The sequence below is a fragment of the Mobula hypostoma genome, chromosome 3 (assembly GCF_963921235.1).
Source record: "Mobula hypostoma chromosome 3, sMobHyp1.1, whole genome shotgun sequence".
Lineage (NCBI taxonomy): Eukaryota > Metazoa > Chordata > Chondrichthyes > Myliobatiformes > Myliobatidae > Mobula > Mobula hypostoma.
The window spans coordinates 114,502,364-114,517,643 of NC_086099.1; the positions used below are offsets into that span (position 1 = coordinate 114,502,364).

General features: G+C 46.5%; 1 protein-coding gene across 1 annotated transcript in view; it reads left to right on the top strand.

Moving 5' to 3' along the window:
- Nucleotides 1–15,280, top strand: part of copa (COPI coat complex subunit alpha) — a 198,873-nt gene that overhangs the window by 52,981 nt on the left and 130,612 nt on the right. Inside the window, exons 13-14 of the mRNA XM_063042473.1 lie at nucleotides 4,045–4,130; nucleotides 11,715–11,853. Of these exons, the coding sequence (XP_062898543.1) occupies nucleotides 4,045–4,130; nucleotides 11,715–11,853 (225 nt within the window). The remainder of the gene's footprint in view (nucleotides 1–4,044; nucleotides 4,131–11,714; nucleotides 11,854–15,280) is intronic.

The window sequence follows — 15,280 nt, forward strand, 5'->3', positions numbered from 1 at the left end:
GCAAGAACATCGATTTCTCTACCCTGTCCTTCAGCATTCCTCATTCCCATTTCCCTCTCACCTGATCTCCTTACCTCCCCATCACTTCCCTCTGGTGCTGCTCCACATTTTCTTTCTTCCATGGTCATCTATCCTCTCCTGTCAGATTTTCCCTTTTCTAGCCCTGTATCTCTTTCACCAATCAACTTCCCAGCTTTTTACTTCATCCCTCTTCCTCCCCTCCCACCACTACCTTGCTCTGACTTCTCATCTTTTATTCCAATACTGACGAATAGCCTCGACCTGAAACATCAACTGTTTATTCATTTCCATAGATGCTGACTGGCCTGTGTTTCTCCAGCATTTCATGTGTGTTGCTCAGATTTGCAGATTTTCTTAGTGAAATGGACTGTGAGATGAAGAGTTCACTTCACAAAACAAGAGATCCAGTAAAGGATCCTAAAACAGTGGGATCGAAACTGACCTTGAGCCTGGTTTCCAGGTGTTCGTATCTCAGACCGGATGCGGGAGGAGCAGGGAGAGAAGGAAAAATAAAATGTCCAGGCTGGGTAGAGTCTTCCATAAGACACAGGAGCAGAATTCAGTTCTTCGGCTCAGTGAATCTGCTCTGCTATTCCATCTTGACTGATTTATTACCCTCTCAACTCTATTCTCCTGCCTTCTTCCTGTAACCCTTGATGTTCTTACTTATCAAGAACCTATCAGCCTCTGCTTGGCCTCCACAGCTATCCGTGACAATGAATTCCACAGATCCACCACCCTCTGGTAAAGAGTTTTCTCTTAAATTCTGAGAATGTTCCCTCTGGTCCTAAACTCCCCCACCAAAGGAAACATCCTCTCCACATCCACTCTGTGTCCTCTGGTCCTAGACTCCCCCACTATAGGAAACATCCTCTCCACATACACTCTATCTGGGCCTTTAATATTCAACAGGTTTTAATTAGATTCCTTCCCTTTTTCTTCTGCACTCCATTGAGTACAGGTCCAGAGCCAACAAACTCTCCTCATACATTAACCCTTTCATTCCTGGGATAATTCTTGTGAACCTCCTCTGGACCGTCTCCAATGTCACTACATCCTTTCTCATATAAGGGGCGTAAAACCACTTGCAATACTGCCAAGTGTGTTCTTACCAAAGGCCCATAAAGCCTCAGCATTACATCTTTGCTTTTATATTCCAGTCCCCTCAAAATGAATGCAGACATTGTATTTGCCCTCCACACCACCGACTCAGCCTGCAAGTGAACTCCTAGGGAGTACTGTAGTGAGCCTCCCAAGTTCCATTGTGTCACTGATTTCTAAGTTTGCTCCTTGTTCGGAAAATAGTCTGCACCTTTATTCCTTCTGAAGTGCATGACCGTACGCTTCCCGACACTATTCCATCTGCCACTTCTTTGCCTCTTCACCTTATCTGTCGAAGTCCTTCTGCAGACTCCCTGCTTCCTTTACACTATTTCCTGCCCCTCCACCTATCTCTGTATCGTCTGCTACCTTGGCCACAAAGCCATCAATTCCGTCATCCAGATCATTAATATACAGCATGAAAAGTAGGCGACCCAGTCCCGTATGCTGGGGAACACCACTAGTCACTGGCAGCCAACTAGAAAAGGCTCCCTTTATTCCCACGTTTTGCCTCCTGGCAGTCAGCCAATCTTCTGTCCATGCTAGTATCGTTCCTATAGTACCAAGGGCTCTTCTCTTGGTGAGCAGCTTCTTTGTGTGGTGTTTGATTGTACTGGCTGCTGTACCAAGGCAGTGAGAAGAGTTGGTGGAGGGGAGACTGTGCTGTGCTGAGTTGAGTGCACGTTTGTGTGACTCTGAGCAGAACAGTTACCCTGATGCAAAGTAATTTGTGAAAAAAGGATACAGAGCGTCGGGGGGGTGGGTGAGGCTGGGCAGTGTTGGCATGGAGCAGTGTGATAAAGATTTGCTTCATTTGTCACAAACATTGAAGCATACAGTGAAATGTGGTATTTGCATTAACAAACAATGCAGTCCAAATATGTGTCGGGTGCAGACTGCAAGTGTCGTCGTGCTTCAGCACCAACGTAGCTGCTGAAGGAACAATTCAGTCTGCAAGTGTCGCCACGTTTCAGCACCAGTGTAGCCACTGAACACATAACGCAGTCTGCAAGTGTCGCCACATTTCAGCACCAGTGTAGCCACTGAACACATAACGCAGTCTGCAAGTGTCGCCACGTTTCAGCACCAGTGTAGCCACTGAACACACAACGCAGTCTGCAAGTGTCGCCATGTTTCAGCACCAGTGTAGCCACTGAACACATAACGCAGTCTGCAAGTGTCGCCACGTTTCAGCACCAGTGTAGCCACTGAACACATAACGCAGTCTGCAAGTGTCGCCACATTTCAGCACCAGTGTAGCCACTGAACACATAACGCAGTCTGCAAGTGTCGACACGTTTCAGCACCAGTGTAGCCACTGAACACACAACGCAGTCTGCAAGTGTCGCCACGTTTCAGCACCAGTGTAGCCACTGAACACACAACGCAGTCTGCAAGTGTCGCCACGTTTCAGCACCAGTGTAGCCACTGAACACACAACGCAGTCTGCAAGTGTCGCCACGTTTCAGCACCAGTGTAGCCACTGAACACACAACGCAGTCTGCAAGTGTCGCCACGTTTCAGCACCAGTGTAGCCACTGAACACATAACGCAGTCTGCAAGTGTCGCCACGTTTCAGCACCAGTGTAGCCACTGAACACATAACGCAGTCTGCAAGTGTCGCCACGTTTCAGCACCAGTGTAGCCACTGAACACATAACGCAGTCTGCAAGTGTCGCCACGTTTCAGCACCAGTGTAGCCACTGAACACACAACGCAGTCTGCAAGTGTCGCCACATTTCAGCACCAGTGTAGCCACTGAACACACAACGCAGTCTGCAAGTGTCGCCACATTTCAGCACCAGTGTAGCCACTGAACACACAACGCAGTCTGCAAGTGTCGCCACGTTTCAGCACCAATGTAGCCACTGAACACATAACGCAGTCTGCAAGTGTCGCCACGTTTCAGCACCAGTGTAGCCACTGAACACACAACGCAGTCTGCAAGTGTCGCCACGTTTCAGCACCAGTGTAGCCACTGAACACACAACGCAGTCTGCAAGTGTCGCCACGTTTCAGCACCAATGTAGCCACTGAACACATAACGCAGTCTGCAAGTGTCGCCACGTTTCAGCACCGGTGTAGCCACTGAACACATAACGCAGTCTGCAAGTGTCGCCACGTTTCAGCACCAATGTAGCCACTGAACACATAACGCAGTCTGCAAGTGTCGCCACGTTTCAGCACCAGTGTAGCCACTGAACACACAACGCAGTCTGCAAGTGTCGCCACGTTTCAGCACCGGTGTAGCCACTGAACACACAACGCAGTCTGCAAGTGTCGCCACGTTTCAGCACCAATGTAGCCACTGAACACATAACGCAGTCTGCAAGTGTCGCCACGTTTCAGCACCGGTGTAGCCACTGAACACATAACGCAGTCTGCAAGTGTCGCCACGTTTCAGCACCAGTGTAGCCACTGAACACATAACGCAGTCTGCAAGTGTCGCCACGTTTCAGCACCAACGTAGCTGGCTTGCTCGATGTTTCAGTAGCTTCTTCCGCAATTCCACCAGATTTCGGAATGGGCACTGAACCCATGTACACCACCTCACTTTCTTTTTCTTTGCTCTTTGCATATTTTCTCATTTTTTTTTTTAGTATTTATTTGTTATTGTAATTTATAGTTTTATGTATGGTAATATCACAAAATAAACAATTTCATGACATGTGCTATAAAACTGATTGGACGATGCTGCTTCTAAACCTTTGGAATGTGGGAAGGAAGCAGAGCAAAGCCACACCGACACTGGGAGAGCATCCGAATTCCTGCGAGACAGCGGCAGGAACTGAACTCCCTTCACTGGCTGAGCACTGGTTCATCCTCTGCCCTCAGCCATGGCACCACCATATTAAGAAGGGAGGGAGTGTCGTGGGAAGCCAGTTTCTAACTCCTGACTCAGTCTGCTTTGCACCCCTGCAGGTCCCTCAGCTCAGTCAAGATCTGCAAAGTGAAGTACGTGGTGTGGTCTGGGGATATGACCCATGTAGCCCTGCTCTCCAAGCACGGTGAGTCTGCCCGGGGCAGTAAGGAGGGGAGTGGGTTAGCAGTGGCAAGTGGGTGGAGGGCTGGTTTGGGTATTCTTGTGGGATACAAAATTCAAAATACATCTATTACGCAGTACGCACACCAGAAACAACCTGGACATTCATCTTCTGGCAGGCAGTCACTAAACAAAGAAACCCAATAAAGTTTAGGAAAATACCTGCAATTGAGAAACATCCATTGTGTGGGAAAAAGAACAGATCGTGCAAACAATAAAAATGTAAACAAATAACACACAGAACATGAACAACAGAGTCCCTGAGAGTCCACAGCCACAGAGCTGGTTCAACACTATACCCAGTCCAGGAGTCCGATGGTGACAGGCCATGGTCACAGAGAGTCCGATGGTGACAGGTCACAGTCACAGAGAGTCAACACTACACCCAGTCACAGAGAGTTCGATGGTGACAGGTCACAGTCACAGAGAGTCAACACTACACCCAGTCACAGAGAGTCCGATGGTGACAGGTCACAGTCACAGAGAGTCCGATGGTGACAGGTCATGGTCACAGAGAGTCGGATGGTGACAGGTCACAGTCACAGAGAGTCAACACTACACCCAGTCCAGGAGTCCGATGGTGACAGGTCACAGTCACAGAGAGTCAACACTACACCCAGTCACAGAGAGTCCGATGGTGACAGGTCATGGTCACAGAGAGTCCGATGGTGACAGGTCATGGTCACAGAGAGTCCGATGGTGACAGGTCACAGTCACAGAGTCGGTTCAACACTACACCCAGTCCAGGAGTCCGATGGTGACAGGTCACAGTCACAGACAGTCAACACTACACCCAGTCACAGAGAGTCCGATGGTGACAGCTCACAGTCACAGAGAGTCCGATGGTGACAGGTCACATCACAGCGAGTCAACACTACACCCAGTCCAGGAGTCCGATGGTGACAGGTCACAGTCAGGAGTCTGTTCAACTCTACACCCAGTCCAGGAGTCCGATGGTGACAGGTCACAGTCACAGAGAGTCAACGACTACACCCAGTCACAGAGAGTCCAACACTGCGCCCAGTCACAGAGAGTCCGATGGTGACAGGTCACAGTCACAGAGCCGATTCAACACTACACCCAGTCCAGGAGTCCGATGGTGACAGGTCACAGTCACAGAGAGTCAACACTACACCCAGTCACAGAGAGTTCGATGGTGACAGGTCACAGTCACAGAGAGTCAACACTACACCCAGTCACAGAGAGTCCGATGGTGACAGGTCACAGTCACAGAGAGTCAACACTACACCCAGTCACAGAGAGTCCGATGGTGACAGGTCACAGTCACAGAGAGTCCGATGGTGACAGGTCACAGTCACAGAGAGTCCGATGGTGACAGGTCACGGTCACAGAGAGTCGGATGGTGACAGGTCACAGTCACAGAGAGTCCGATGGTGACAGGTCATGGTCACAGAGAGTCCGATGGTGACAGGTCACAGTCACAGAGAGTCAACACTACACCCAGTCCAGGAGTCCGATGGTGACAGGTCACAGTCACAGACAGTCAACACTACACCCAGTCACAGAGAGTCCGATGGTGACAGGTCGCGGTCACAGAGAGTCCGATGGTGACAGGTCGCGGTCACAGAGAGTCCGATGGTGACAGGCCGCGGTCACAGAGAGTCCGATGGTGACAGGTCACAGTCACAGGGAGTCAACACTACACGCAGTCACAGAGAGTCCGATGGTGAAAGGTCACAGTCACAGGGAGTCAACACTACACCCAGTCACAGAGAGTCCGATGGTGACAGCTCACAGTCACAGAGAGTCCGATGGTGACAGGTCACAGTCACAGAGAGTCAACACTACACCCAGTCACAGAGAGTCCGATGGTGACAGCTCACAGTCACAGAGAGTCGGATGGTGACAGGTCATGGTCACAGAGAGTCCGATGGTGACAGGTCACAGTCACAGACAGTCAACACTACACCCAGTCACAGAGAGTCCGATGGTGACAGCTCACAGTCACAGAGAGTCCAATGGTGACAGGTCGCGGTCACAGAGAGTCCGATGGTGACAGGCCGCGGTCACAGAGAGTCCGAACACTACACGCAGTCACAGAGAGTCCACACTACACGCAGTCACAGAGAGTCCGATGGTGACAGGTCACAGTCACAGAGAGTCCGATGGTGACAGGCCGCGGTCACAGAGAGTCCGATGGTGACAGGCCGCGGTCACAGAGAGTCCGATGGTGACAGGTCGCGGTCACAGAGAGTCCGATGGTGACAGGTCACAGTCACAGGGAGTCAACACTACACCCAGTCCAGGAGTCCGATGGTGACAGGCCACGGTCACAGAGAGTCAACACTACACCCAGTCACAGAGAGTCCGATGGTGACAGCTCACAGTCACAGAGAGTCGGATGGTGACAGGTCATGGTCACAGAGAGTCCGATGGTGACAGGTCACAGTCACAGACAGTCAACACTACACCCAGTCACAGAGAGTCCGATGGTGACAGCTCACAGTCACAGAGAGTCCGATGGTGAAAGGTCACAGTCACAGAGCCGATTCAACACTGCACCCAGTACAGGAGTCCGATGGTGACAGGCCACGGTCACAGAGAGTCAACACTACACGCAGTCACAGAGAGTCCGATGGTGAAAGGTCACAGTCACAGGGAGTCAACACTACACCCAGTCCAGGAGTCCGATGGTGACAGGCCACGGTCACAGAGAGTCAACACTACACCCAGTCACAGAGAGTCCGATGGTGACAGCTCACAGTCACAGAGAGTCCGATGGTGACAGGTCATGGTCACAGAGAGTCCGATGGTGACAGGTCACAGTCACAGAGAGTCAACACTACACCCAGTCCAGGAGTCCGATGGTGACAGGTCACGGTCACAGAGAGTCAACACTACACCCAGTCACAGAGAGTCCGATGGTGACAGGCCGCAGTCACAGAGAGTCCGATGGTGACAGGCCGCGGTCACAGAGAGTCCGATGGTGACAGGCCGCAGTCACAGAGAGTCCGATGGTGACAGGCCGCGGTCACAGAGAGTCAACACTACACCCAGTCACAGAGAGTCCGATGGTGACAGCTCACAGTCACAGAGAGTCCGATGGTGACAGGCCGCGGTCACAGAGAGTCCGATGGTGACAGGCCGCGGTCACAGAGAGTCCGATGGTGACAGGCCGCGGTCACAGAGAGTCCGATGGTGACAGGCCGCGGTCACAGAGAGTCCGATGGTGACAGGTCACAGTCACAGAGCCGGTTCAGCACTGAGGCAAGTGGCGATGGTTGCAGGCTACGGCTGGAGAGTGTATTAAGCATGGAGGCAAAGAAAGCCTCAATGACTAGTCAGCTGAACACCGGTTTGTCCTTTGCCATCTGCCTCAACATCTTAATCTGGCTCAACGCTTAAATAGAGTCATAGAACATTACAGTTCAAACAGGCCCTTCGGTCCATTCTGAACCATTGCCTGGTCCCCTCAGCCTGCACCCAGACCATAGCCTTCCATTCTCCACCCTTCCATGTACCTATCCAAATTCCTTTCCAATGTTCAAATTGAACCACTTGCATTGGCAGCTCGTTCCCCACTCTCACCACCTTCTGAATGAAATTCCCCCTTATGTTCCCTTAAACTTTTCACCTTTCACCCTTAACCCGTGACCTCTAGTTCTAGTCTCACCCAACCTCAGTGGATAAAGCCTGCTTACATTTACCCTATCTATATCTCTCATACTCTTGTGTACCTCTATCAAATCTTCCCTTAACCTTCTATGTTTCAGGAAATGAAATCCAAACCCATTCAACCTTTACCTATAACTCAGGTCCTCAAGTCTCGGCAACATTCTCGTAAATTTTCTCTGCACTCTTCCAACTTTATTTATATCTTTCCTGTAGGTTGGTGACTAGAACTGCACATAATACTCCAAATTAGACCTCACCAATGTCTTATAAAACTTCAACATAACATCCCATCTCCTGTACTCAGTACTTAGATCTGTGAAGACCAATGTGCCAAAAGCTTTCTTTACGACCCTATTTACCGATGACACTACTTTTAAGGAATTCTGGATGTATATTCCCAGATCCCTTTGTTCTACCACACTCCTTAGTGTCATAACACTCACTGTGCAAATCCTACCCTGGTTGGTCCTCCCAAAGTGCAACAAATTACACTTGTCTGCATTAAGTTCCTTTCTTCTTTCTTTTCAAATCTTTTTATTGTTATACAGGAAAAATAACATGAGTACATTGAAGTAACAACACTTACAATGTCTCAAAGAAGACATTATCTTAAAGATTGAAAAAAAATTGGGATAACAAAAAAAACCTACTGAGCAGAAAAGTGAGAAAAAAAAGGACCCATTAGGTGTACAACCCCAGAGCCATGCATCATACAAAAAGCTTCTAAAAATAAACATCAAAGCGCCAGCAAGAAAAGAAAATATATGAAAATATTTACAACTAGATTGTGGAAAAATTATATCAATTAGCTCAAATGGTAATAACGAGCAAATGAGCCCCATCTTTTCTCAAAATCAAATAAAGGTTCAAAGGTTCGACTTCTAACTTTCTCCAAACTAAGACATAGCATCACTTGAGAGAACCATTGTGACAAAGTGGGAGCTGATGTATCCTTCCACTTCAACAAAATGGCCCTCCTAGCTATCAATGTAACAAATGCAATAACATGTTGGTCAGACACAGAAATACCATGAATATTTTGAGGAATTATTTCAAAAACAGTTAATTTATTAGTTTGTAGATTAATTTTAAGTGCTTTAGAAATTGTTGAAAAAACAACTTCCAGAACTGTTCCAATATAGAACAAGACCAAAACATATGTGTCAGTGTAGCTATCTCAGTTTTACATCTATCACGATGACTATCAACATTAGAAAAGATTTTAGAAAGTCTCTCCTTCATCAAATGATAACGATGTACAATTTTAAATTGAATCAATGAATGGCTAGCACAAATTGAAGTAGAGTTAACCAACTTCAAAATCCGCATCCAATCCTCCGTCAGAGAAGTCAAATTAAGTTCCTTTTCCCAATCCTGTTTAATCTTAGATAAAGGACACTTATCCCGTTGTAATAATAAATTATAAATTCTTCCAATAGAACCCTTAATCAAAGGATTCATACTCATCATAGTATCTAACAGGTCAGCCTCCAATATGTAAGGAAAATTACTTAAATATTTTTGTAAAAAATGTCTAACTTGAAGGTATTGCAGAAAGTGTGAGTATGAAAGAGAATATTTATCAATTAACTGTTCAAAAGACATCAGTCTATCTTCTTTAAATAAATCCAAAAAAGAATTAATACCTTTATTTTTCCAAAGTAAAAAAATTGGATCACTCAAAGAAGGCTTAAAAAGGTAATTTCGATAAATTAAACTACAAAGTTTAAATTTTTTTAAGATTAAAAAGATTGCGGAACTGGAGCCAAATTTGTAAAGTATACTTAATCACAGGATATAGGTTTAAATTAACAACTTTAACTAATTGCATAGGTAAAGGAGCTCCCAATAACCAGGTTAAATAAAACTGTTTTACACCTTTCAGTTCCAGGTCTACCCAAATTGGCCGATCACTCTTATCAATCCAGTATAACCAAAAAGACGTGTATCGCACATTAACAGCCCAATAAGACATTCTTAGATTAGGCAAAGCAAGACCTCCATCCTTTTTCAATTTTTGTAGGTGAGATTTACTAATTCTTGGTCTTTTATTATTCCAAATAAAAGATAAAATAATAGAATCAATCCGATCAAAAAACTTCCTAGTCAAAAAAACAGGAATATTCTGAAATAAATATAAAAATTTTGGTAAAATCATCACTTTAACTATATGAATATAACCAACAAGTGAAAATGTAGGTGGACTTGCATTAAATTCCATCTGCCATTTTTCAGCCCTTTTTCCCAGCTGGTCCAGATCCCACTGCAAACCATGATGGTCTTTCTCGCTGTCCACTACACCTCCAATCTTGGTGTTATCTGCAAATTTGCTGATCCAATTAACCACATTATCATCCAGATGGTTGATATAGACAACAAACAACAACAGACCCAACACTGATCCCTGTGGCACACCACTAATCACAGGCCTCCCATCAGAGAGGCAGCCATCTACTAGCACTCTCTGGCTTCTCTCCCACAAAGCCAATATCAAATCCATCTTAAATGCCGAATGACTGAATCTCCTTGAGCAACTCCCAAACAAGAGAAAATCTGCAGATGCTGGAAATCTGAGCAAGAGCCACATGGGACCTTGTCAAATGCCTTGCTAAAATCCATGTAGACAATATCCACTCCCTTGTCTTCATCCACTCTGCTGATTGGTTGGACACGAACCTACCACACACAAAGCCATGCAGAATATCCTTAAACAGTCCCTGTCTATCCGAATACTTGTATATCTGATCCCTTAGGGTACCTTCCAATAACTTTCCCACTACTGACGTCAGGCTTACTAGTCTATAATTTCCTGGTTTATTTCTAGTCTTTCTTAAACAGCGGAATCACATCGACAATCCTCCAGACCCCACCTATCACTAAGGATGATTTAACTATCTCTGATAGGGTCCCTGTAGGGTCCAAGGCAACATCTTGGCAGGCCCTGGGGGTTTATCCACCCTAATATGCCTCAAGACTGCAAACACCTGCTCCTCTGTAATCTCCACAGGGTCCATGCTATTTGCCTCACTTCCATCGACTCTGTGACCATCTCCCAAGTAAATACAGATGCACAAAATGCATTTAAGATCTCCCCCATCTGTTTTGGCTCCATGCATGGATTACCACTCTGATCTTCCAGAGAACCAATTTTGTCCCTTGCAATCTTTTGCTCTTAATATATCTTTAGAAGCCCTTAGGATTTTCCTTCACCTTGACTGCTGGAGCAACCTCAAGTCTTCTTTTAGCCCTCCTGATTTCCTTCTCAAGTGTTCTCCAGTATTTCTTTTACTCTTCAAGTACCTCATTTGTTCCTACCTGTCATGCACTTCCTTTTGTTTTTCTTTACCAGGGCCTCAATTTCTCTCAAACCAAGGCTTTCTAAACCTCCAAACCTCCTTGCCTTTTATTCTGACAGAAACATGCAGACTCTGTGCTTGTGAAGTTTCACCTTTGAAGGCCACCCATTTACCAAGCAAAACAACATGTCGCAATCCACACTTGCCAGGTCCTTTCTGATACCATCAGAATACCATCGGAGACCAGATCTCTCCTTCTCCATAATTACCTTGAAACTAATGGCATTATGATCACAAAACAAACTTCTGCCTCCTGCCCTGTCTTATTCCTTAACAGGAGATCTAGTATCACACTCTCTCGTGGGACTTTAATGTACTGATTGAGGATGTGTTCCCTAAGCACATTTGACAAGCTCAAATCGGCTTAATATCTGTTTGCTTTCTGCTCTCGCGCCGGGGCCTGCCATTTCAACCTGGTCTGAAGTCTGCACTGAGGGCTGAGGTGAGATGCAGAGAGAGTGACCTGTGCTCCATGCTGCTGGTAGGAGGCCCACAGAGGAGTTGTATGGAGCTAACTTGCTGCCTCTAACCTGCTGTCTCTCCCTCCCGCCCCGCAGCCATCATGATTTGCAACCGCAAGCTGGAGTCACTCTGCAGCATCCACGAGAATATCAGAGTGAAGAGTGGCGCCTGGGATGAGAGCGGAGTCTTTATCTACACCACAAGCAACCACATCAAATACGCACTCATCTCTGGGTGAGTTTCTGTGCTACGGCCCCCAGGTCTCGCGGCAGTGGTTAGAGAGGCAGGCACTTAGCTGTCCCTTGGCCGAGACAGAGTAAGATCAGGAAGGGAATGCTAGTCACTGTGGGTCTAATGACTGTAATTCTGTTCTGTTTAAAACAGGAATGGAAAAGATTTAGCCTGGTCCAACATCAAGTTCAGGTTTATTGTTATGCATGTATGGAACACATTGCTCCAGACCACAGTGCACGACAGATAATAATGTACACAACAAGCTAGAGTGCCAGTTAACTGGGGCACATGGGGACCAGTACATTTCGGCCCAAGTTTCATGGGAATTGTTAAAAACGTATTTAAAAAAAAAGGCAAACTAACATTTAACCAAGTAACAAATTATGTATTTAAATGAAACACAGAATAACTTAGAACACAAACAATACTACTACACTGGAATTAAACTGTACTTCCTAGTAGTTATTGATACAGGAATTCTTGCAATGCCTGCTGTCACGTTCTTTTGGCTGTAAAAGATCAAAATCAGTACAGACACTGATTGCAGATAATGGACTAGCTTCAATCAATACTTCCGACAGTTGCATCTTCCAAATCTTTATTTTCATTGCAACATTCAAGATGATTATCGATACCTTCAAATTCTTTGTAGTGCCCAACTTGTTGAGGTAGTGAAATTGTTTCATTTTCACTTCTGGCTGTTTCTAGCATCTCGAAGCTGAATGGTTGAACCCTCACTGAGCAAAACAGTTCTCAGTTGTCTTACTGCTTGTATCTCACCAACTATCAGTGACAGCAAATCACTGCTTTTTGAAGACAACTGACGCTATTTAAAAACTGCTCGCTCTTAGCACAGTGTAGTGACTTAATGGCCATGCCAATGGATGTGACTGATGCTAGTTAGAAACTATTTGGCAACAATCTCCTGACCCAGTTAAACATAGAAAATAGGTGCAGGAGTAGGCCATTCGGCCCTTCGAGCCTGCACCGCCATTTATTATGATCATGGCTGATCATCCAACTCAGAACCCCGCCCCAGCCTTCCCTCCATACCCCCTGACCCCTGTAGCCACAAGGGCCATATCTAACTCCCTCTTAAACATAGCCAATGAACTGGCCTCAACTGTTTGCTGTGGCAGAGAATTCCACAGATTCACCACTCTCTTAAGCGGCATAATGCGCCAAATAAACTATTTTCTTGGCTACACACGTGAAAGTTGCTGGTGAACGCAGCAGGCCGAGCAGCATCTGTAGGAAGAGGTGCAGTCGACGTTTCAGGCCGAGACCCTGCTGCGTTCACCAGCAACTTTCATGTGTGTTGCTTGAATTTCCAGCATCTGCAGAATTCCTGTTATTTTTTTGGCTGTTTTTTTTCTTGATTTTGTTGGTTAGGTATTGTCCCAAGTAAACGATTGTCCCGATTAACCGATGGCCCAATTAACTGGAATCCACTGGTTTCCAGAAAATTGACATTTGGCATTTATGTCACAAGTTTAAAAAGTAAACAGTATGATGCTACTGGTGCTTCCTACGTTGAGACCTGGGTGGTGGCAGGGAGTTCAGTTGTCACAGCCTGTGGAGGAGAAAGCTGTTTGCAGTCCGAGCAGTCCTTGCCCTAATTCTACGGTACCTCCTGCCTGATGGTAGGGGCTCACCAGTTAGACCACAGCGTGACATTGGGACAGTTCTGACCACTACATCCCAAGGGAGACAGTCATACTGGAGAGGGTGACTGGGAGGTATTTGGTGGCCAAGCATTTGAACTCCCATTCCCATTCCCGTACTCTTTCCTGTTCCGACATGTCAGTCTATGGCCTCCCTTTCTGCCATGATGAAGCCACAGTCAGGGTGAAGGACCAACACCTCATCTTCAGTCTAGGTAGCCTCCAAACTGATGGAATGAACATCGATTTCTCCTTCCAGCATTTTTCTCTATTTTTCTTTTCACCTCCCCTTCCCTCCTCTTCCATTTCACACTCTGGTCACTTACCTCAGCTGCCTATCACCTCCCCCGGGTTCCTCTCCTCCTTCCCTTTCTCCCATGCTGCACTCTCCCCTTCAGCCCTCTATCTTTCCCTCCCACCTGGCTTCACTTATCACCTTCCAGCTGTCCTTGCCTCCCCGTCCCCCTTATGCTGGTGTCTCCCTCCTTCCTTTTCAGACCTGACGAAGGGTCTCAGCTGAGAAACATCGACCATCTGTAGCTGCTGCCTGTGTGCTGAGTTCCTCCAGCACTTTGTCCGTGTTATTATGGGTGGATGTAAAATAGTGAGGAGTCTAAACTGAGGGGCAAAGATTTACACAAAGGTTAGAGAGGAGAGGAGAGGAGGGAAGGGTGGCGGGGCTCTGGGATTCACTGCCTGCTGAGATGAGAGAGGCACAGTGTCTTCCCACATGGGATTTGGCTTTTCAGTGTGCAGGGCTGTTGACCTAGTGTGAGATGGAGAGGTTGCGCTCGACATGTTCTTCCTGGACCACAGGAATTAGATTTATTTTCACTGATATGTATCATGAAATTTGTTGTCTTGCAATAGCAGAATGGTGCAACACATGAAAAATTACTAGATTCAAGATACAAGATCGTTTCCAGCATGCACGTGTTAAGGAGAACTAAATCATTGTTACCCCAGCACAAAAAAGACAATAAGACAAAGGACAAAATACTAAAACAATACAATAAATATCAATACATACAATATACTGTACATCTGTGAAATAATACAAGTTACAATGATTTAACTGATTTATTTTGAGATATGGCGTGGAACAGGTCCTACCCACCCAACGAGCTGCACCTTCCCAGCAACCCACCGATTTAACCCAAACCTGATCGCAGGACTAATGAACCCACCGATTTAACCCAAGCAAACAACAGGACTTCTGCAGACGCTGGAAATTCAAGCAACACACATCAAAGTTGCTGGTGAACGCAGCAGGCCAGGCAGCATCTCTAGGAAGAGATGCAGTCGACGTTTCAGGCCGAGACCCTTCGTCAGGACTAATGAACCCACCGATTTAACCCAAACCTGATCACAGGACTAATGAACCCAGCGATTTAACCTGAGCCTGATCGCAGGACTAATGAACCCAGCGATTTAATCTGAGCCTGATCGCAGGACTAATGAACCCAGCGATTTAACCCGAGCCTGATCACAGGACTAATGAACCCACTGATTTAACCCAAACCTGACCGCAGGACTAATGAACTCGTGAACCAGCAGTCTTTGGTCCCTGGGAGGAAACTGAGGCTCCCAGAGGAAACTTGCGCAGTCACAGGGAGAATGTACAGGACTGACTCCTTAGAGATGACTGGAATTGAACTCCCAACTCCAAATGTCTCGAACTCCAATGGCATCACTTGATGTATTGATGTAAGAAATAGATGAAACATTAGTGCAAATGAAGAACATTTAGTGAGGTGGTGTTC